We start from the raw sequence: 23449 nt of genomic DNA, 5'->3' as shown, positions 1-23449 counted from the left end.
TCTCTTTTGTGATGAATGTCCTCTTTCTCCCTAGGCATGCGGGAGATTCGGCGTGCTGGTTGGTTTGAGCTCTGCCGGCAAACGATGGCGCGAGATGTGTGCTGCATTGCGGTAAGTAATGCGCTATGCGCTGCTTTGTCTTGCCTTTGCTAACCTGTGTCTCCTCTCTTCCTTACAGGTCGCGCTGTCCTTCTCCAGTGGGTGTGGAACTCCGGAACGCTGCCGGCCGGGAGGTGACAGCCAGGTAAGCTTCTTATGATGTTTGTGGCTTAAGCAATGCCAGAGTATGCCTTTTCTAATGTTGGTCTTTCTCCTTTTCAGGTCGCTTCATTCCGGTAGGTATGCGGTGCCCAGAAGAAGCTGTTCACTGGAGAGCAGACGACAGGATGGATATTGCAGGTAAGACTCTATTAATGATGTTCCTTTTGTCTCCTCTGCAGGCTTGTTGCTCTGAGGCTCGCGGGTATCACCGGAAACGGCGAGTGTAACGTTGCAGTCTGCAAGGTAACGCGAAGCGTGCTCGGTTGCTTGGGTGTGGTTTAAATAGCCTCCCAGCAAAGTAGTCCGAGGCCCCCACACCCAAAACACTATACCGCATAGCTTAGTTCTTAGGAACCAAGCTTTGCGAATGCCTCCATGTTAACTGCAGGGCCGAGAAAATTAGTCCCCCTTCAAACATGTTCTCCACAATGAATATGAGCCTGATGCCAGAGGCGCCAGGACTGACTCCAAGAGAGTCTTAGGAGTGGATGCAAGGCTTCCAAGGCCTAAATGGAACCCCGAAACCTTACCTTTCCTGGCAAGTGGGCTTGTCAGTAGGGGTCGGGGGTAAGGGTCGTGACAGCGCTCCAGCTTTCCCACTCTCGCTCTGGCCAGCCTCTCTTGGCACTGCGCCCACACCCACCTGCGAAGCAAGAAACCTAGGGGTCATCTTTGACTCCAATCTCTCCTTCTCTTCTCACATTTCTGACATCTCAAAAAAAATATAACCATCAGCTTAACCTCCGCAGAGGTACTCTACCTGGTCTCACACCCCCCCCCCCCCCCCAAGAGGCTCACGTCTCCAGAGCCCTGGTTCTCTCCAGGCTGTACTATTGCAACAGTCTCTTCCTCAACCTCCCTTCTGCCCTGCGCCCTTTGTAAATCATCCAGAACAGAACCTCAAGACGTATCCTTGGCCTCAAGCCCAGGGACTGCATCTCTCCAGCGCTGAAATCGCTTCACTGGCTCCCCATGCCTGCAAGGATAAAATTCAAGACCCTTTGCATTGTTCACAAGACTTTCTGGGGCCTGGGCCCTACCTACCTGCAACGCTGCCTACCTAAATACTGTCCCTCACAAGCCCTCCGGTCATCTACCTCCAACCTTCTGCGAGTGAGCCGGTTCGCCAAGCAGTGATTTGGGGGGAGATCCACATCCTCAACAGGTGCCTCCCTCCAATATCCTCCCTGCCGCCCTCAGTCTTGAGCCGATCGCCTTAAATTCTGAAAACTCATCAAGACTTTCCTCTTCCTCCTCCATCGCTCTACCCTACTAACCCAGTTCTGTCCGTCCCCCGACCCCCTCCCGCCCCCCCCCCCCCCCCCCGTCTCCCTTACAGCACGCCGACTAGCCGCCGGTTGTACCTCAGTCTCAATGGTCCCAGACATCCCTGCCAGTCCTCTTTTGCAATTGCCTCAGGGCCTTGAACCCCACCCAATGCACTTGAGAAATTAACCCTAGAGAGTGTCTCTCTGTACTTATCCCAGCATCAACTGACCGGGTGCACTTTATTCACCCCCCCCCCCAAACTCGTACGCACCATGCCGGAAGATCGTATGTCTGATCCCCTTGTGTGCACCCCTTAATAGGACTGTAAAACTGAATAGTCGCCAGGCCCTTTTGCTGTCTCCCAAACTGTTCATGTATTTTTTTTTAAAAATGCACGTACTCTGCCTGTGCAGACTATTATCGTCTCAGAACTTCAAGGACTCTGAACAACCGTTTGTTTCCCCCACCAGGTTCCCACCCTCCTTGAGTGCTGTGAAACACTTGCCTGTGTATAGGCGCTATATAAACAAACAATACCATACACGGCTAATCGTCACAATTCCATCTAAATGTGATGCATGGGTTGTAACCACCTCTACTATAGCATTCGATACCACCCCAGCATTGGATAGGTAATTCTAGAATTTGGTTTGTACTAGGACCTTGTAATAGATTTTAATAAAACAAATGCGTGAACCCATCTGGGAATTGGGCCTTCCCATCCAGGATGGACTTTCTAGCTTAAGTTTCTAAATCTGGTGAGATGGGTCAGAGAAGCCAAAATGACTAAATACATTTCAGATCACAGCACACAGAATATTCATCGTCGTCATGAAAATCAATGGCGACCCAGGTCTACTCTACTGGAACAACCCTGCAACAACTGGACTCAAACTGGACCTCCTCTATAAGTCAGGCCCCCTAAACTGTGCAAGAATCTTACAGAAGAAAGATCCAATCATTGCAATAGGGAAGGAGGCCTCCCTCCACTATCCAGTTTTTAAAGAGAATGGTCTCTCAGTCACCTACCCAATCTTGTCTTCCTGGGAAGATCCTGCCGAATGGCAACCAGAATTGGCAGTTTCCTTTTTATGCATGGCTGTATTGTCCACCCTCAATGCCCACAGTCTGAGCTGTTCCACGTTACTTGACCCCTGAAGTCACTCACAGAAAGGCACTCTAGTGCTCAAATTCTGATCGAATAATCTCAATGAGCAAAATTGGGATATATGTAAAAAAAAAGTTGCTTCACAAAATGTAGCCCATGTGCACCATCTAAAAAGGTGTGACTTCTGGACAGACATTAGTCAATAAGAACAAGAATCACGTGGCAAGAATAAAACCTTCATAAAACACATTTTCTCACACAGATGGAGCGGTCAATGTCAAATTGTGTACTTTTGGCAGAGGACAGTTAAGAAAGGACTGTCTGTGGTGTATTTGACTTATGGAACCAAAACAGGTTTCCATAATTTCCATTTTCTTCGCTTCGCCATAATGTCTATGCCCCTTTATATCAGCACAATAGGGAATAGATTATGCAGTTGGATCCAGTGCAATTTGGCTGATCAGAGGGGATGTGCCTTGTTCTCCTTCGTGCTGTAGTCTGGATTGCCACAAGATTTGGGCCTTTTAAAGAAAATGATTGTATTCTATTGAAATACAGTGAACATTAAGACCAAACAAGAAAACAGAACGCCAAGAACAAAACATGGTATCAACTGTAAACTATCATTAGGCCCGTTCTATCCCCTCCTACCTAAACAAGCCAATTTCAGTGCCCTATAAACGGATTCTTTTTTTCTCAAGACGTCTGCCTTCAGCAAACTGCTGGTGCAGCACCAGATCCAGTCAGAGTATGAATGTGTGACAGTCCTGAAATAAACCCAGGCACAGCCCCAAAGTCCATAGGCCCTTCAACAGAGAAGTGAACCAAACTTATTTCCTGGCAAATCCCAAAGCGCAGAGTGCAGCGAATTTAACCCTCCACCTTTTGGGGGGGGGGGGGGGGGGAATTCATCTCATACAATTTCATCATCTCGTACAAATGAGCATACACTTGCAGCACTTTAAATAATTGGGCAAATACTTTGCATGCCTTACTAGTTACACTCGGATTCCTTCAATGATCCAGCTTTACTTAATTTTAAATTAATGTAGACTGTATGCTGTTGTCCCTTATCTCTCTAAAATCAGCTAAAGCATAGTTTAGATTGTTGCTCTTCTGCTTCCTGTAAATAGAATGTAAGCAGCATGTGATTTAAGCAGAACATCAGAACTATACTCTTTCGATGAAAACATTTTCCCCACCCCCTCCCCCCCACTAAAACCATGGTCAATTCTATACAAACATTTGTATGCTCAATTGCACTCTTACAGTGCAATAAAAAGGTTGGGTTGCATCCGTTGATAAGGAGGTCCAGGGGACAAAAAGGGACCATGCACACTGGACACGAGCGCACAAAGATTTAAGTGACCGGGGAGTTGCTACGTCTAGAAACGTTTTAGGGCTATTCTAAAGTCACGACTGTCAGGACTCGGGCTAGCTTGCCTTTTGGTGTTAGCCCCCCGAGCTCTTATCCAGGGCTACAACCAAAAGGCCCAGGCAGAGGTTGAAGTGAGCGGTAGCAGTGCTCCTATATTTTTTTTACCATTCCTATACTTTTGTTTTGTTAAAAACGTTCTCGAATGGTATTGTTTTAAAATAAAAGTGTAGGAAGAAGTTGAAGCCTGCACTTCAGTGCACTGCACTGCACATTCCCCTAAATAGCAGGTCTGTTTGTTTGGGGTTTTGGATTGGTGGCGATGGAGTTTCTGGGGAGTAGGGGCAGGCCAGCAGGGGACATAGTTCCACTACTTCGTACACTTCGACCACTGGGTCCAGGGATATAGCCCCCTCAGCCCCTCCCTAGCAACGCATCAGAGTGACCAAGATTAAGTGAGTTCCATGAGGAGAAAATAAGCGTTACAGGACTGCAGAGGAGGCGAGTGATGTGGTTTATGAGGTATCCTTCTTGAGCCAAGGCACTAGGACAGGTAACTAACAACTCTAGGCATCACTGGAAAGACCAAAAGGGGGAGAACTCAAATAAAACAAAGGAGTACCGTGTGCTGGGGGATGGAAACGTCGAGAAATTCAAATCCAGAATGGCCTAGTAAGGTGAGATTGCAGAGCAATACGCAAAACGTTAGTGTGAGGGTGGGGGTGGGGCAGAGATCGTTACCACCCACCAAGACTATTTTTTGTCAGGTCAAAATAATTCTCTGCAGGAAAAAGAAAACTGCACAAGCAGCACAACATTGGCATTATGTTTTAAGCCAGGCCACATAAAATAAACCCCATTAGCTTCACTTCCTAAATTTTAAAAACTACCACCGATGCTAAAACTGCTCATTTTTGGGCACATTCATGTTTTGTACTGCTGAGCCTAGCTTCCACGAGGATGCTTGGGGCACAGCAATACGGTTATAGGAAACAGGAAAGTCAGGCTTCAGCTTATGAATCGGTGTTAGATTCACATGCTTTGGAAAGACAAACAAAGAGTTTCTCCCTGGGGGCATGGTTGGGACATTATTACAATAACTTCTTTATTTACGCTCGTCTCGCAAGGAAGTTGGCCCTGGTTTCCGGATGAACCGCAATATTTTGCAACGGTGTGCACCGAGTTGCAAGTTGACCTTACAGATTTTGCTCAACGGTAGCCGTATGGGAAAAATAATGGTCTTTGCAGCTTGTGTATAGTATGCTTGTGTCTTTATTTGCAATTCCCTAATAAAAATAGTAACCTTTTAGTGCTGGTTTTGTTTTACTTTTTTGAAACTCGACGATCAATGGTTTGAGCGTCCCCTTCTACATACTTCTATTCAGTAACAAATTGTTTAAAGTTCATCTTGAAAAACTTAAACACAACTTTAACTGAAAGTCAAACAGACATTCTGGTAAATGCACCCAAAAACTCACAACACCTGCCAATCACTGTAAAATATCTCGAACCACAATGTTGGCTACAATTGATCTCGGAAAAACTGTTTTGTTACAGCCATGGAGGACGCTGCATCATTTGGCAACTATGCATCGTCTCCTGGTCCTTCAAACGGAGACTAATCGTTGGGACTTGCATGCCACCACCACAACACACAAAGGAACAACGCTATTAGGCACATAAGAGTTCAGGTGCACATTATAGCCCAAGTATTGGACACAACAAATTAGAACATTCAGCTGGGGGTAAGGGGTGAAGCAAGCAGTCGAAAGTCTTGAATTAGAACCTTCTGAATGTCCATTTTTTAAATTTCAACCATTTAATAAAGGCACCCATTAAATGAGGAGAGCATTGAATATATAGTTTGTTTCGGATTAGCAACTGTAATACATAAAACTTCAAACAAAAATAAGACATTAAAATCTGCGTCAATAAGATTAGAAGAACACAATTGTAGAAGATATAGTATTTTCTATCAATCAGTACTTTAGTATCATGAAGAACACAGACTGGTTCTTCCATTCTAGGCCTGTGCCAGAAAAGCACTAGCGGCATAGGGGCTGGGGGGGGGGGGCGACGGGGGGGCGGTGTTGGAGGCACAATATAATCATAAAAGAAGGTTTCCAGTGATTACCTCCTATAGTTAATTGAAAGCTTTGGTTTTATAGTTTCAGCAGGTCATTCTAAAATGGGTTCCTGACCAATGGCAACATATAGCTTTTAGCTGCAACGTATTTAGTCTAGCTCGTCACAGGAGTGAGCAGTGGAAAAAGTGTGTCACAAAATCAAGATGCCCATCCCTCCCGGTTAATGGTGAGAGGGGAAGACCGTCTTAAAATCCGTTTTGCAAGATTTGCATCCTCCCTCGCACTATTCCACAGATTATAGGAGTATTTGAGTTCCTTTGCAGACATCAGCAATGCATGCTGGGTTGGAAAAAACCATTTTCCAAACCCACAGAGCCGAGTTTTAAAAAAAAAAATATAAAATAACCAATCCACTTTGTAGATAGTACCTAGGGACAACAAGTGGCTAATCAGAACTTTGGTTAAGTTATCTTCCTTGCCCTTCCACAGAGAAAGCCCAAAAAAAAAAAAACAGGTTTGCACTTCAGGGGTGTCAGTGATATAAAGGAGACCTCCTTCAAGATGAGTTATAAAATGCTACTTACTGCCAGAGCTACTCCCAAAAGATGGGAGCAGAAAGTTCTCCTCTGCTTGAAGTCCCCTGTGAGGGGTCAGAATATGATGCGGACAACTTGTTAAAAGTTTCCACAATTAGCAATTGTTTTACTTCAGAAGGGTGTGATAAATGCCTCGCTATCCCTAACCTAAATAGGATTTCCCTGCCTATCAAAACAGAACTAAAGGAAAACAATAATAAAAAAGGAAGCTATCCCTCACTCTTCTACATACACTAAACTCAAAAAGGTAGAACATGGTATTTCAGGTTTTACAATAGTTATGTTCAACATAAACCTGGTAACTATTTATCCTTATAACCTGAGCCACATCCCCTACACCAGGTTTAAAGTATGATTAACAACCAAAGTTCAAAATGAGAAAGGCTACATTTTGTAATCAAGTTCTGTACATGCCACTTGCTTTCCTTCAAAAGCACAATGTCTTTTCCCTGGTTCACTAACCTGCCAGTACTACTAACAATCCCTTTCCTGCTATACTTGCTTGCCAGGACAAAAACTCACTATTACAAGTACTCTGTGTTGAGGCTTGCTTCACACTTTTGTAGAAGTCTGACTTTTAACAACATCGACTTCCATCACATGGAGATCAACAACAACTTCGGTAAAGATAAAGTACACATTAATGCTCTTTGTTCCATTGATTTATCAGCCATAGTCAATGCAAGTTTCTTTCATCTCCTACTTGATACCTTTCCCAAGAGGGATCCTCTCTTACCAATTTTGACTTCCACTTGCACACCAAATAACAGTGACCCTTTACTGTATTTGTGTTTGGCAAAGGCAGTGCTCATTTGGCTCAACTATTGCCTCTTACAATCATTATGCAATATTGTTCTCTTTACTTTAGCAATGCTCTACTCTGAGATGTTCCCCCTTTTTACTTTGGCAATAATGGTTATAGTTTGTCCTCAGTATTGCCCCCTCTAAACTAGGCAATGCAATTCCTAACTTGGTTCAATATTGCCCCCTCCCTGCCTTGGCAACAGTAGTTGTAACCTTTCTTCTTTAGCCTTCCTTCAGTTAGTACAACGCAATGCGACTTTTATATCAGTTCAGTATTCAAATAGATCAGTTCGGTATTCAAAATCAATGTTAACAGCCAGCGGTCAATTACAGAGCCTCACAGGGTTACCTAGGAACGGATAACTCACTGGTCTCCCTCCATGAGTCTGCTCAATTCAGCGGCCACTGCAGCTGCTTTCCTGAAGCTCTGGCAGCGGTGATCTTATTCTCGCGGCCCACGCCGCTCTGATAAGGAGCCCATCTTGCTCCTCATGCACTATGGTACTCGCCTGCTACCGGAACAAGGTTTGAAACAACGAGAGCTCTCTCGTAGTGGACAGCTTACAAAAACACTGCTTCCCACCGTGGGACCTCTGCACTTCAGTTTCTCTGCCTCGAAGACCCTCTCAGAACACACATCTGCTTCAGCAATAGCGGTGGCTCTGGCGTCTGCAGCTACTGCAACAGCATTTGCATACTACTTCTGCTACCCCATCATGTTCGAATAGCCTGCACCTGAGGGGGCCTTCAATATTAAAAAGTCCCGCTCAGGTGTGGGCCATTAGAGTCCCAAATGCTCAGATTACTTTTTACATCACAAGTTTCAAGTCCAACCTTATTTACTTCCTTATGTTTATTAACCACACCTTTAGGGAAAGAGGAGGAACTAGACTATTCTTAGCTTCATAGCTCAAACCCAAGTGAGAATCGTAATTATCAGAAGGCAATCATTTTACTTCAGCAGCTCTCGGTCGGAGGAAAAAAGCACCGGAATCCATAATATGAAATTCAAATGTCTTCTTAATGTTAAAATATTTTGTGCAGCTCCACAAAATGGTCAGGGGAGACGGCGGCAAACAGGAAGCTTCTCGCAACACCTAGTTGCTTGGTCATATATATTACTCCCATGTTGATCATAACAGTTCATACTACTACCAAAGTGGGTTGTTTTGAAAAGCTAAGTCTCACTTTAACAACAAGCCACAAGATATTCTGTTGAATACTGCATCTATCCTGACTGAGCCCTCCTACTCCTTTGGAACCCTTCTTCTTAGTGATCCACCTGGCTAACACCACCCCCAGGGTTAGGATCAATTAGCAGCTGCCATCCCACTGGCCACCTAGGAGGAGACTTTAGGCAGGGTCCTCCAAGGACTCTGCAGAATTGATCACACCGCCCACACGCCAAGGTTCACTGCCATACACACCAGAAACCACACTTACTGCTGTAGGCAATTGTATGGGTAATAGAAAAATGTTGCAGCGATTTGTCAAATCTAAAAATACTGCCAGAAGATGGTTTCATTTTAGGACTTCTGATTGTTACATTGTCATTCCAATTTAGCTGGCTGCGGAACGTTACGCTAAGGTACACAAAACATTGTCAAACATCTGCGGCCATCAAAGAAGATTGTAGGATTATGGAGAGGTTTTTGGGTGAAACATTATATAGCATTTGTCAGCATTAAGCTTCATTCCCACCCCAAGGGGTCAAAACTGCAAATCCCTCTGGTTCCTGGCCAGCAAAGCTGCAACATCGCCACAACTCATGACAGGAATCTGCCTGCCCGCACGTCAGTGTATAGTTTCCAGGAAAGATGGCAAACCATTTACATTCAAGTTGAATAGCAGGGGTGTGCCGAACCCCTTGATCCACGTCGACAGTTACACTAATTTCACCCTTGTTACCCCACCTCACACGGACCCTAGTCAGAACGTAGTCTCTCTAATGTATCCAGGAAGGCAACAGAAAGGTCCATATATCGCAAATGTCTTCCAATGGGGGTCCTGTCCACATGATCAAAAGCCAAACTAAGATCAATAAATGCCACGTAGATTGGGGCTCCTGCAAGGACGACCTACTTTGAGACCAGCTGATACAAGCGTAGCACTGATTAACAGTTCCGGCCTAGGCATAAAGGCTAGCTGGGTATCTGAAGAGGACCATTTCCCCAGGACCTATTCCTCAAGCCTTTTCATGATCACACCAGAGAAGAACATCGGACATGTCCATCCAGTAAGGGTGGGGATGATTTAGAGCCCTTATAAATATGAAGGATTGTGGCATTTTGCCAGCTGGTCAGGATCGTATTAGTAAGCAAGTCAGGAAAGGGGGCACAGCTCAACATGAACGAAAAAGGTCAGTTGGAATTCCATCAGACCCTGGTTCTTTGTTTTGTCGTCAATAACTCGTTCAAGCTCCCCAAAAGTAAAGGGATCCAGTTGCATATACAAATTGAGTAAAGAGAATTATCTTAGTGGAATCCCCATCAGCCTGGTCATGTGCACAGTAAAGAGAACCAATATGTGCAACCCAGTCTTGCTCCAAGACAAATATTTCAGGGATTTGTGGCTGTCCAAAGTCTAGCTTGGGGCAATTCTTGGCGACAATCTGCCAAAGGTTCTTGCTATTGTTAGAGCAGCCTCACACAGCAATTCCCAAGGACTACAGCCGATCTCCCGCTTCCTCGCTGTTAGTTTGCACCTATAATCTATGCATCATTGTCCAATACCCTCAGTGTCCAGGATATCCGCGTTAAGTACCCTCATTTTTTTTTTACCTACACCTATCCGATTGCAATGACCTGGTCTTTCCCTTAACTGGAGCACATTTTGCTTTACTAAAAAGATTGCCACATTTCTTAGGAAGAGAGGAAAACGCCCTAATCAAGTCAAGTGGTGTGCCATTTGTATTTTAACACTTCATGGGCTCGTCCTTATTGGAGTTCACCACTTTCCCCCTCAAGAATTCTGCTGCCTCATCACCCCTCCAAAATACACATCTCCTATTTGTGGTTTGCAGCGGTAATTGTTAAGTAGGAAAAATGGCCATAGTCTATTGCTTAGCCCCAGCACCATGCTAGAGGTGGGGGCAATGGTCACTGGCTCCAGAATGGACTACAGTCGTAACCGTGCACTGAGACCAGAATATACAGAAACGGCCAGTATTAAAGGTGAAGTTGTCAGCAGATTTCATATCAAACCTCCCAGTAATGGCACCGTAGCTGGTTTCCAACAATATGTCCCACAAAAGGCATTATTGGAAGTAAATGTAACCAATAGCAAGTATTTGGGATAGAACGTTAGCTCCTCATCGATGGGTCCTACCCTAACCCAGCGAGTCTTTGCGCATACCATCATTTAGCATGAAGAGAACGTGGGTTCACACCCTCCTGAGCAGTTGACCAGGCAAAAAACGAATATTTCCCAAGAAAAAGATGTACATCACCAAGCCTATCCCTCAATTTAAGCTTTTTTTGCGGCTCTGCCTCCCCACGCATAATTCTTCAGTTAATTGGCAAGTGATCCCATAGAGTACATTCTCCCCAAATGTGCCATGGGACGTAGATGCCTTACTGATTTGCGCACCTTCCATCATTCCAATTAGTAAAAAGTACGTATTGGAACAAAGCAACAGGGACAGCACAGTATGCAAATGAGGTTTTGAAGCTTTTTTTAATTTATTTAACTGTCATTCATGATTTATTGTTTTTTCAATTTGCACTTGTGCCTCAAGCAAAGCAACATAGCTTTAAGGCGGCCTGTGGCGAGGACACAGCATGGAAAAGGTGAGAAGAGTGCTATCAGATGTGAACAGTAGCACTGTTTAACAAACAACCCATTGAATAGATTCTGTGAATAAAATGGTCACTGCTGGTATGATTCTTCCCCAAATCCTCTCGCATGTTAAACAGCAATGGATTGCTCTTCTGGAAAGGTGTGAATCAACATGTTGCAGGAGTCCAGAGAGCACCAAAGCTCAAGAGTGTGGGCGATATGCAGGCGGCTAACAGCACAGGGACCCTGTCATTATTAGAACAGCATTCGAAAAAAAAAAAAGACAACACGGCGAGACACCCAGCAAAAAGAAACGGCCATTTTGCATTATATGGGGCACAGTCTTAGGGAGAAAAGCAGGTTTGGTGAAGTACAGCAGCGCTTATGATTAATGTTCCATTCCAGTACCAAAACCACACAAACACCAAAAAAGGGGGCTTGGCCAAGATAGCAGGCTGGACATGGCATGAGAAGGCTCCCGACACAAATGTTTCTACTCACCCGCCATTGGTAGTAGTACTCGGAAGAACACCGGCGATGGTTGGCGGAAGGTAGAGGAGTGGGGGTGCAAGCCAGTCCAGAAAGAGGCAGAAAGGTGCCAAGGGAGTCGGTTTTAATCTGAGAAGCAGGGAACATGGAGACTTCTCTGCCGTGGGGTACCTCGGTGCTTGATATTGGCCCAGAGAGGTGGCAAGACAGAGCAGACACCTAGGGAGCTCTGTAGGCGGTGCAATGCAGCAAGGAGTAGCCCGAGTCCAGGAACAGGAGTAGACGGATTGGTGGCAAGAATAGCCACTGCTGGAGCAGAGCACAAGGAGGGCGCTGGCCGGGCGAGGCAGAGAAGATCACCGGACCTTGAGGCGGAGGTAACTCCTCAGTAGAACAGTCGGCGGAACAGGCGGCGCCGCTGGTGTCTAGCTGTAAAAAGGAGCAGAGTGACTGCCGGTGAAAAGCGGGACCGAGATCGAGAACCCAGTGAGCAGGGGAGCCGCACGAGCAGGCAGCAAGGAACGCCAAGTCCCAATGGTGGCCTAGCATAAAAGTCAGGCAGCAGGAAAGATTGCTTAGTTGCAAGGAGCGCCGGAACGAGGGAGGCAGGTGGAGCTCGAGGCCCAGAATATAGCCCTTGGGAGTCTGGGGACACAGGAGAATATGGAGAGAACTTTTGGCAAGTGAACACAGGGCCTCTACAGGCCTCTACTGTGAATGTGGCAAGGAGAGGGCAGCAGGATCACAGAACTGTTAATGTAACGGAGTGAGGGAAGAGGCTAAGCGCATTGGGATCTGAACTGAAAGTGGTGTGCTGGGCAACACTTCTGGAGACAAGTACTGCAGCAATTGGCACAATGTAAATGGGACCAAAGAGGAGGAATCTTCTTGCCAAGAGCAAGGAGAGTGGCCAGGGGGTGAATAATAAAAATACTGAGCAATCTATAGTTCGCTTTGCGAGCCAGGGGGGTGAAAAGGGGACCTCGCTCAAGCGATCGCGGATAGGAGGGATATTGAAAGCCTGGGGGACAGAGCGATTGAAATAGAGGGTCAAGTTACAGATATTGCAGAGAAGATCCCCGAGATGGGGCAACAAGCACAGAAGAGAGGATATGTATATAAGAAGAGAAATGTGAGGCCTTGGAGATCAGGTCAAGGAGGGACAACATACAATAAAGACCTTAAGGAAGAAACAGAGGGCATAGAGCTAGAGGAGTGTGCGGGAGATTGTTGCAGGACTGTCAGCCTGAGGGCAATAGCGGGTGTGAAGATTGATCGAACACACCGAGTGGGTCGGAGGGCTGACACTGGAGTGCAGCCATGAGACATCCTAGTGAAAATGCACAATTTCAAGGGTAAGGCGTAGGAATGCAGCTAGGCGTGCCAGGAAACAAATCCGAGGCAACGAGACCCATCACAAGCGACACTTGCACACAGGCAATCATTGAGGGCCCCACCAGAATAACTCACCAATAGGATTGGGAGGTGCAGATGGCTCTTCTTGACAAAGCTACAATTCTGGGTGGGCAATAAAGAAAAGACTGTCTCACAGGTCGAAGAGGGGCTGAAGACCTTAGGGATGAAGTTCTCAGAAATAGGTTGAAAGGAAGAAGAGACGTGCAGGAGAGGTGCAAGAGCAGGCGCCCGCCAATAGTGGACCTCGAAGAGCAGTAAGAAGTGCTGATATAAGGTGGACTGGCCTGAGAGCAAGCAGGGATTGAGACCCCCCCCCAGGCCTGGCGGTAGCCGGGAGGAATCTTGGGGGAAAGAAAATTCAATGCGGATACCGGAGGGGAGTGTTCCGCTCACCTGGTCTCTGCGGCGGCGGCGAGGCACAGTTGTAGCCCTCCTTGAACTTGAATCACCCCCTTCAGGCCTCTCCCTCAGTAGAAAAGCTGTGAGCGGTGGTACATGGCGATACTGCTCCTGCATGGACATAACATTGTGTGAGTGCGCCAATCTGCGATTGTTGTACCTCTCAAACCCTTCACTCCAAAGTACGGTTTCTGTGAGCATATGCTGGCCCATAAAGCTCACCTGTGGATTATGCAAGATAAACTCTCCGTCCAGCTACATCTGGAAGGGGCGCGTCGAATGGGATCTAGTTCCTTCACTGATCCCTGATCAGGATTAGTCCAGTCCAGCTGCGACTATGCTTCTCCATATGATTGGTAGGTCTTTCTTGAGCTCTTATGATGCGGTTCGTTCTGTTTAATATCTTTATATGTTGCCCCTATTTATGCCCGCAATGTCGTCTCTTCGGTTTTCTTCCCTGAGATGGAAATGCGGCCTCAATGCAGCTGTGAGATGCGAGACGTGGCCGGATGGAAGATGGATGCTACCACAATGTTCGACAGCAGGTAAGTGATGGCTTAAGGAAAAGCGCAAAGTATGGCGAAGCGCAATTCCATGTCTAACCTCGTCTTCCGTTTTTCTTTGCAGGCGCTGCTGTCGACGATGGAGCGTGTCGTGCTGCGGTGCCAAGATGTAGATTTCGGCATTCCGGAAAGTGTAAAGATGAATACTTGGTTCACCGAAGAGATGTACAGGTAAGAACAGCTTCCCCCAGTTGGCGAGTATGCTGGCAGGAAGCAGGATCTTCAAAGGTAAGTCTGACCTCAGGCGACAGTGAGCGTTACACTGCTTGCAAGTGTAGAATAACGCAAAGCGTCTGTCTTGAGGATCGGGGTAGCTTATATAGCCGAGATCGTGGACACGCCCCTTAGGGCCGACTTAGCAGCCACACCCTGCCATTCCTAGAGAGTAAGCACGTGTGAAGGCAATCCATTAGCAGCCACACCCAAGAATACAATTGGGGCTGCTTAGTGGATGGAATGTTCAAGGTTAATGCATCCTGCTTAATGGATGGAATGTTCAAGGTTAATGCAGCTGAAGTGCTATGTCCATAAAAAAGCTTTTTGATGTTAAATGGATGTTCTTTTTACTTTTGATCATGAGCCTGGCGCCAAAGGCGCCAGGACAGTGTCCACCCAGGTCTCCTGTGCATGTGACCCCTGCATGCCTGTGCCCCTGACTTCATGACCATGATAGGGAGTTAGATGTTGGAAGATGTTCGGGGGCTGGGATGAGTTCTTTTGTTCGGAATGGGAGGGAGCATTTGCTGTTGATCCACGAAAGGGGGGCATACCTTGAACATGGACAAAAGCGCCAGCGAAATTAGTGGTTGTAGTACAAGGGACAGTTCTATGAAACAAATAAACGACTGGTCTGGCAGGCAGCAGCGGTTTGTTGGGTATGAAGCAGGTATCTTAAGGGGAAGACAGAATCTCTTATTAAAATGGAGCATCATTCAAGTTAGAATCATGGAATGTTAGGGGCTGAATAGCCAGAATACATGAGTGAGCATACTGAGGGAACTCTTTAGGGGGTGGGCGGAAAGGCACATACCATCTGCTTGCAAGACAGACCTGCTAAAGGGTGATGCGAGATGCCTGGCCTGGGTAGTAGGGAGTATCCAATGCAGTAGCAGTCCAATGCAAGGAACAAATGGTCTGGCGGTGGCCATCCTTCTACACAGGCGACTTAATTTGATGGACATCACTGTAAAGAAAGACCCGGGTGGGAGGTACGTGATGGTAAACGGTAACATTCGATATATGCACCAAATCAGGGACAGGATTAAATTTCTGGAAGTATGCATGACTGAACAGGAGAAATTTGGAGAAGGGGAGTGGGTGGTGGCAGGGGATTTCAACCCGACTATGGATCCACAGCAGGACCGCTACTCTCGAGGGACTGGGGAGAGGTGGGGGGGGGGTCATGCTCCAGGGGCAATCTAGACACAGCTAAGAGGAAGGATTGAAAGAATGGGCTTATGATTATGATATGGCATTTATAACGCGCCTATACACAAGTGTTTCAAGGCGCGATAAGGCAAGAAGGGGAACAAAGGGAGGACAGACAACGATCCTACTAGGCCAGGTGTAATTCAGATCGTGCAAGTGCGCGATCTGAATTACCCCCCAGGAAGGGGGAAAGGAAAAGTGCACGGGGGAAGGGAGTGGGAAAAGTGCAGTACATGGGAAAGTGGAATAAATAAGATAAATAAAACAAATAAACAGCCAGCGGCAAGTGCAAGAATGTGCAGACATAAGTGTTAATAGGGGGACTGTAGGGATACAGCAGAACGGTCCCCAGGTGCAGGGGTTGCCAGGGAGGCAGTGCAGTTGGGCAATTGACGGGGCCTGGGCCAGAGATCAGAAAGGGTGGACAAGTAACCAGTGCAATTTCAGTCAGGAATTCAGCAGGGGAGGAGAGAAAGCAGAAGCAAAGAGTAAGGTTTTGAGGTGCTTCGGAACCGGAGATGGTTCTCGAGTTTCAGGGAGGCAGGAAGGCTGTTCCAGAGAGAGGCCCCTGCCGCAGAAAGTGACCTGCCACCAACTTGTTGCTTGGAGAAGCGACTGACCCCAAGGGAGTTGAGGCAGATGAGCGAAGAGCTCGAGAAGGAAGATATTTTGAAAGCGAAAGTTGAAGGTATTGCTGCCTCAGACCCCAGAAGCCCTTGTGTACAATGCAGAGGGTTTTGAACTTAATCCTCGCAGCCACTGGGAGCCAGTGCACAAATTTCAGTCCTGGAGAGATACGATCCCTGGGCGTTAGGCCAAGGACAAGTCTCGCAGTCCTGTTCTGGATAAGTTGCAGAGGGCAGAGAGTGGAGGCAGGCAGATTTAGATAGAGGCTGTTACAATAGTCCAGCTTAGAGAGGACTAGGGCTCTGGACACAGTGAGCCTCTGGGGGAAGGAGAAGAAAGGAAGAATACCTCCAAGGAGGTGCAGCTGGTAGTGTGACTTCTTAGAGAAGTCAGAGATGTGAGGGGAGAAGGAGAGTGCAGAGTCGAAAATTGGACACCTGGAGGGCTGAATATCCCCAGGAGAAGGACTTATCCTATTCCTATGAATATAAAACCGATTCAAGAATGTACTATATATTTGCAACTTAAGGGATAGTAAAGGCAGCCCATGCAGCACGTATATGAAATGACAATTTCGGACAATGCACCATATCCCTGGAGTGAATGGAGGGTAGACTAAGAAAATGGAAAGGGAAATGGAAAATAGAATATTACCTCCTGCGGGTCAAAGGAATGCACTGATTGAGGCTGAGGTAGGTAAATATGCAGAGGCGGGTAAAGACCAGGGGGTTTGCAAGAATGGAAAAGTAGAATGACTTTAAAGGGCATATCAGGGGTTTCTTAATTGATATGGCTCAAGTACTGAGAAAGGCCAGCAGAAAGACAGGCAGAGCGTGAAAAGGAGATAGAAAAGCTAGAAAGGGCCCAATAGGGTTGCCAGGCAGCTGGCGCGCACACACGTTGGCAACTCAAGCACCTGACAGTCAGTAGAGAGCACCCTTCTTAAATGCAAACAGACCATGGAAACAAGGTGGGTACAATGCTGGCACGTCGGAGTGAAGGAGGAGCAATTTTTTATCACCGGGTTGGAAGATGGGGGGAAGTGAATAGTAGCGACAGAAGAGTAAGAAGGGTGGTAGAGGAGTTCTTCACAGACTTCTACAAAGAGGAGTCTTGCGATGAGAGAACAGGAAGAATACTTGGAGACTCAAACGGGGACAGTTAGGAGGCACCAATTGCGAGGGAGGAGGTTCAACGAGCAATAAGTAGTTTAATTTACATAGATCCTGGAGCAGACTGACTGACAGCAAGCTTCTACAAGACATTTAGCCGTCAATTGAGCCGCTGCCTGGCAGACCTGTTTTTAGGAAGGAGGATCGAACATCACCCACAAAGGAAATGTCCCATATTACACGGATTCTGAAGCTGGGGGGAAATCTGTAGTCGAGATCTTCCTATAGAGCAACTGCACAGATGCTAAGCTGTATACTAGGGTTCTAGCGGCAAGGCTGGAGGTGGCCTACCATTTTTGATGTCGCAAGATCAACTAGGCTTTATACAGGGTTGCCACACCTTCAACAAAATACGAAGGACCCTGCATATCAAAGTCGCTAGGGGTGGCCGTAAGACCACCAACTCTGCTGTTAGCGCTCGACACCGAAAAGGTGTTCGACCGTGTAAATTGGGCATATATGTTTAAGACGCTGCATAAAATGGGTGTGGGAATCGCAATTCTTGAAAATGATTAAGCCAAAACACTTAGCAATTGACAAATCCATTTCCCATAAGTAGGGGGACAAAACAGGGCGTCCTCTAACCCCCGCGCCCTCTTCGCAATGGTCATGGAACTATTTGACATCAAATAAGAAAAAAAACAGGGAAATTTGAGGGATTATGTGGGCCAACTCATAAAATAGGCCTTGTAGATGCCGTAATATTGATGGTTACCGACCAAGAGCAAACGCTGCAGACTATTATATCTGGCTTCAAAGTTTTTTTTCCTCGAAGTCTGAAATATTGAATCTCTTGGGAAGGAGGAGAGGAACACTTGCAAGCCAAAAGGCTTGGTAAAGTAGCGATTGAGAAAGTGAACGTTCTACTCCGTCTTTTGGATGTTTCAGCCACTGCTACTCCCAGTTCCCAGGAAGAAGCTTGCAGGTATTGAAAAGCACCTTTTGGAGTTTATGGAATGGGAAGAAACCGTGCATTACGAAGGGGACACTATATGGCTAAATGGTAGGGAGGATTAGGGTGACTGAATATAGAAAAAAATATTCAAGCTGTGCAACTACTGGTCTTGGTGGAATGGGGAAGGCAAGGCAATGGGAAACATTGGGTAAAGATGGAACAAGCAATTGTGGGGGAATATATCTGAAGATCCCGTGATTGAGAAGGGAGGATAGGCCAAAAGGGCTCAGGGAAAACCCGATAATGAAGTACGTACTAGAGATATGAGAAAAATTGAATAGCCTGCTTCATCTAGCCCCAGAGCAGTCACCACATACCCCACTTTTCAGAAACACTGCCTTCCAGCTGGGAATCGAATACAGCAGGTGTGACTGATGGGTAACAGGAGGGGCGAGGGAAGTCTGAGATCTATACGAATCCATGCAATTAAGACGAGATTGTTGCTGGGGAGGATCACTACACATACCAACAGATTGGGGCAACTAGAGAGCACACAGAACGGGAGAGATTAATCTGAAAAAAATAATCCAACAAGGGTCGCACATCCTCTAGGATACTGTCACAAGTCTCTCCCTGTCTCACCCGTTTCTGTTGGGTACTTGCGACCTTCAGGGATTTCTTTTTTACGGTCCGGGATTTGTGTAGACCCGAATGCTGATCTTCGGTGTCCAGCGTGAGGATAGCGGTTCAGTTTCCAGGAGCGTTCAGAAAGTCCAGGGTAACACCAGGAAGTAAACAAGTCACGCTCGGAGGCACGTGACTTGAGCACAGAAGGTTTTCCAGGAGTAGGAATAGGACAGGGAATCAAGGAGCTGGGAACAAGGAATCAAGCGAGAGTCCCGATCGAACTCCGGCAAAGCACGTCCGACTACAGGTAGCTGTAGCGTTGAGACGCGCAGAGACGCGGGGCATGTCTCTCTTGTAGGATGAGCAGCGTGGAACGCATAGACTGAACCGGAGCGTTCCAACATGGCCGCTCTGAACGGAAGGAATACTGCATGCAATCCTCTGCGAGTCAGGGACCAGGAGGACCGGAAAGGATGTAGACGACGGTTCATGACAGATACCGTTAAGGGGAACAGCCGAGGCAGTTAAACAGCAAATAGGAGGCTGAATTAGGCAGGCAGTTTACCGCTAAATTGGGGTCGGGAGGAGGGTTACAGGCTATTCAGGGGGTTTGTGCTTTTGCACATCCACACAAAGCCAGGCACTACAGTACAAGATTCTGCATAGGGGACATTACACACCAGAAAAACTGCACAAAATGCATAGTGATAACTCCTCGAAGTGATGGAGGGGGAGCGGTGACAGCAGTGCACATATGGTGGGGATGCCCGCATCTACAACATTTCTGGCAGGAAGTGAAACTGAAAAATCACTGGAATCTTGAGATTCAACCTCCTTTTAGATGATGCGGCAGCACTTTTCAGCATACCTGTCCCAGGGAGGCTAAGCTTAGGGGGAAAGTGGGGAGCCTCTACGCAAACTTGCCAATATGTGCAAAACATTGTATTGCAAAAAAATATGCAGACAAGAAAAAGCCCTAGGTACTGCAGTGGTACTATTCTATCTGGGACATGGCTCAGTATGTAGATGACGGTGGTCGTTCGAGATGACATGAAACCATTCATTAAGATGTGCTCACCCTTCATTGCATATGCTTGCAAGACCTCTGTATGGTTAAGATTGGACAGACCTGTTGTAATTATAGAGTACTTATGCATAGACCTGGGGGGACATGGGAGTGTGGGCTTTAGCGTTCTATGGATATTGTCTTGCGAGGATAGCTCGGGGGCAACGTGCTCGCCTTGGAAGCAAGACGAGGAGCACCACAGGTTCGATTCCCGGGTCCGCGCTCAGAAACCTTTGGGTATTAAGCGCGTTATAAATAACCATCATATATCCTATCATATATAGATGTTGAAGGGAGAGGACAGTTATTACCAGTTACATTGGGAACAAAAACAGAAAACGGCATGGTAGCATTACAGGTGGCAGAGTACCGCAGAGAGATGTGTTAATTGTTTGCATTATCTTGTACTAGTGAACAAATGTGAAGATTTTTGGTTGAACCAAAAAAAAAACCCCAAAAAAATAAATAAAACCACCACGGCCATACACATTTTCCATCCCGTTAAATTCCCCATGTACAGTTGAGGAGGAGACCCGACTAGCATGGATTCTAGCATGGATTTTACTATCAGCCATGTGATAATCCATCTAGTCGCTGCTCATCTCCCCATACTGCGCTCATTTAGAGCTATCATTTTTCTGCCAAATGCATTATGCGACTTCTAGTCCCGACTAATGCATGATAAAGAGATGTAGCTGGCAAACTTCCATTTGGTCTACAAACAGTAGCACACATCAATCGAGCAATGGGTTTCCATTGTAAGACGTTGTGAAGCAGCAGTACAATAATTCTGAAGTAAATAGCCACTTTTTACAACTGATATTCTGCCCAGGCACTCCCAACCTATCCAGTGAGCATTCCCTGCATCCATGCCCAGCTGTCACTTGGCCGTACCCCTCCAGTGGCCATGGCCAGTCCGCAGGTTAATACTGGCCCCATGGACCTGGATTGCGGGCTCCAGGCAGGTGAGAGATCCGTAACAAACTTGCAGTTAATGCTAGAGAACCATGCACCTGAAACATGGGCCCCAATGAAAAACAAATGCAGTTTTTAGCCATTTCTGAGCAATATCGCACCACTTTCCTTGGGAGCTCGACTGTTTTTCAACTGTACCATCTGGCTGCCACTTTAAAAAAATGCAGATTCGCCGGACCAGGTCCAAGAACGTTAACCGGCAAATTCAGTTCCCTGAAAATTACCCAGTCTCTGCGGACATGGTCCAGGTTCAAAGAGCATTTTGCCCAATTTAATTAAAAACAAAAAGGATATGCACCAGATAGCAAATGCACACCTTTGCACCGGAAGCCATATCTTGCCAATGTTTTGGGAGCAATAGCTCCAGTATTAGAGACTGCAGTTGAATGCAAATGTTTCCCTATAAAGAACATGAATGGGTTACACAAGTTTTGAGTAACTACCCTCCCCAAAACGTTACACCCCTAGACACAAGCGCACAAAACACTTTCCAATAAAAATCTTTGGTGTAGTTTCGAGACTCTGCGCAAAATAAAGAAATTATACCAAATATAAAAGCATCTGATAAAATGCTCTTCCTATGGGAAGTTCCACTTACCCATAACTACAGAGTCACTCTCACAGACCAACGAGATATCACCAGTGTGCAAAATTTGCACTAACCATTGGCTGAGGACAATTGACTCCTTGTGAGTAAAAAATGGCGGGCTGCCTGTACAGAAAGGAGGTGGCGAATGATTTTGCTCACAGATGGCAAATATCCATGAGCCTTCCAGCTCTGCCAGTATGAGACCCAAGGGAGTACATCACGTGATCAAATAGGAGCGTGGATATAGATTGAGAGAGGACCAAGTGTCTCTCAGAAAGGAAACGCGTGCAGGCAAGAGGCTGAACATGGATTAGAAGTGCTACTTATACTTGGTCATGACTCACGAGAGTCACTAGCTTTGTGGTAATTAGAAACTCCTGGTCCGTGGAACCTATACAAAAAGTTAACAGATGATGCCATGCCATCTTTCTGAAAGGGATAATCCGATGGTCTCCTTGCATTGCAAGGAAAAGAAAGACTTGATTGCAAGCCGAAATTGCACTCGTTTGTTTCCACAAACTGACCTACGTTGACGGTTACATATGTCTGGCAGAAGTAGGTGCTGTGGTCTTACAAACCTATATTGAAAACTTGTGTGCGCCGCAAAAAGCGAGGAGGTGAAGCTACTTCACACTTGTGAGCAGCCCACCCTCGCATATCTGTGTAGGTGCCGACTCGAGTTAGGTAAGGAGTCTAGTACCGGGTTCCTTCAAGCTTTCCAACAGACTGAAGTAGTGCGTTTGCAGGAGCTCACACTGCCTACTCCTCATAAGCCCGAGATGCAGCACAGCCATTTGCAAAATGAGAACCAGTGGAGGAGCAAACTACACGCAAGCGTCCAAAAGTTTCAAAACAGGAAAGCCTGCAATAGCCAAGACATTAAAGGCTCAGGACCCAAGTGTCCAAACGGCACCATAGGTTTAGCAGTGGAAGTTTGGAAAACCGTTTTGGGAAGAAAAGAAATCTCTTCCATTGAGTAATCTTTTAAATGACAACAGGGAGTGGGTTTCCTGAAACAATTTGAGAATGCCACAGAATACTAATGGCAGAAAAGGTCCCATACAAAAAACAAAAAAAAAAAAAACTATACAAGTGCAAAAGGCGGCAAATGAACATTCCAGAAACAATTACATTTTATTGTTAAAGCAGCAGCAACGAGGATTGGCTGTATTCGGAATTCCACCATGGCATGCATGTCAATGTGGTAACTCAGGTGCTAGGACCGCTCAATGAACTTACCTGTATAGAATGAGGTGGGGTTTTCATCATGTTCAAAAATAGTTTTGGTTTGGTTGTCGAATCGCAGCCATAGACCAACAGCAAGGACTGCAGTCCCGCAAAGCTGTTTTTGGAAGAAAAGAAAATGCATTAATGGAGTATAATGGTGCACATATAAGCACGCTAGCATCCGCAAAGACAGCATGATTTCGGGCTGGGCAGCATCAACACGTCCATGTGCAAGTAAAGGCGCATAGTTTCCCAGCATCTGTTTCAGACCGTGGTTTAGAGAGACTAATTGCTTGTGCTTGCTTCAACACGGAAATACCCATTCCACCTTCACTACTCACAGAACAGGCCAGCGTGCACACAGGGGTATGCAACAATAATGAAAAGCAAGTCAGAATCCACACAAGACAGTAGACACAAACCTAGATCTTCATTGTCCTTTATTGGTAGTCCATGCAGATTTAGGCCCCTTTAAAACACCCATCTATTTCCAGAAGAACATTCCACATGCAATTACAGGTCTCCATCAGGATTGACAAACTTGGATGGTTAGATTTCAAAATGCAATAATGATGGGACTACTTTCTTTTACAAATTGAAAATGTGAAAATGAACACGAAGCGCAAGATGGGAGTATACAGATTAGGAAGAAGATTTAAAATGTGCACAATGGCAGGGGTCCCCATAAACGGTCCACCT

General features: G+C 46.3%; 1 protein-coding gene across 2 annotated transcripts in view; it reads right to left on the bottom strand.

Annotated features, from left to right (window-relative positions):
* The window catches only part of LOC138513465 (CD9 antigen-like), a 314801-nt gene that overhangs the window by 186677 nt on the left and 104675 nt on the right, over nucleotides 1-23449 (bottom strand). For both annotated transcript variants that reach the window (XM_069628336.1, XM_069628337.1), the window contains exon 2: nucleotides 22763-22865. In XM_069628336.1, the coding sequence (XP_069484437.1) occupies nucleotides 22763-22865 (103 nt within the window). The remainder of the gene's footprint in view (nucleotides 1-22762; nucleotides 22866-23449) is intronic.

This window comes from Ambystoma mexicanum, chromosome 12, assembly GCF_040938575.1.
Source record: "Ambystoma mexicanum isolate Mex_15411 chromosome 12, UKY_AmexF1_1, whole genome shotgun sequence".
In the NCBI taxonomy this organism is placed as follows: Eukaryota; Metazoa; Chordata; class Amphibia; order Caudata; family Ambystomatidae; genus Ambystoma; species Ambystoma mexicanum.
The sequence above is the reverse complement of the archived record's forward strand: the minus strand, read 5'-3'. Positions and strand labels throughout refer to the sequence as shown.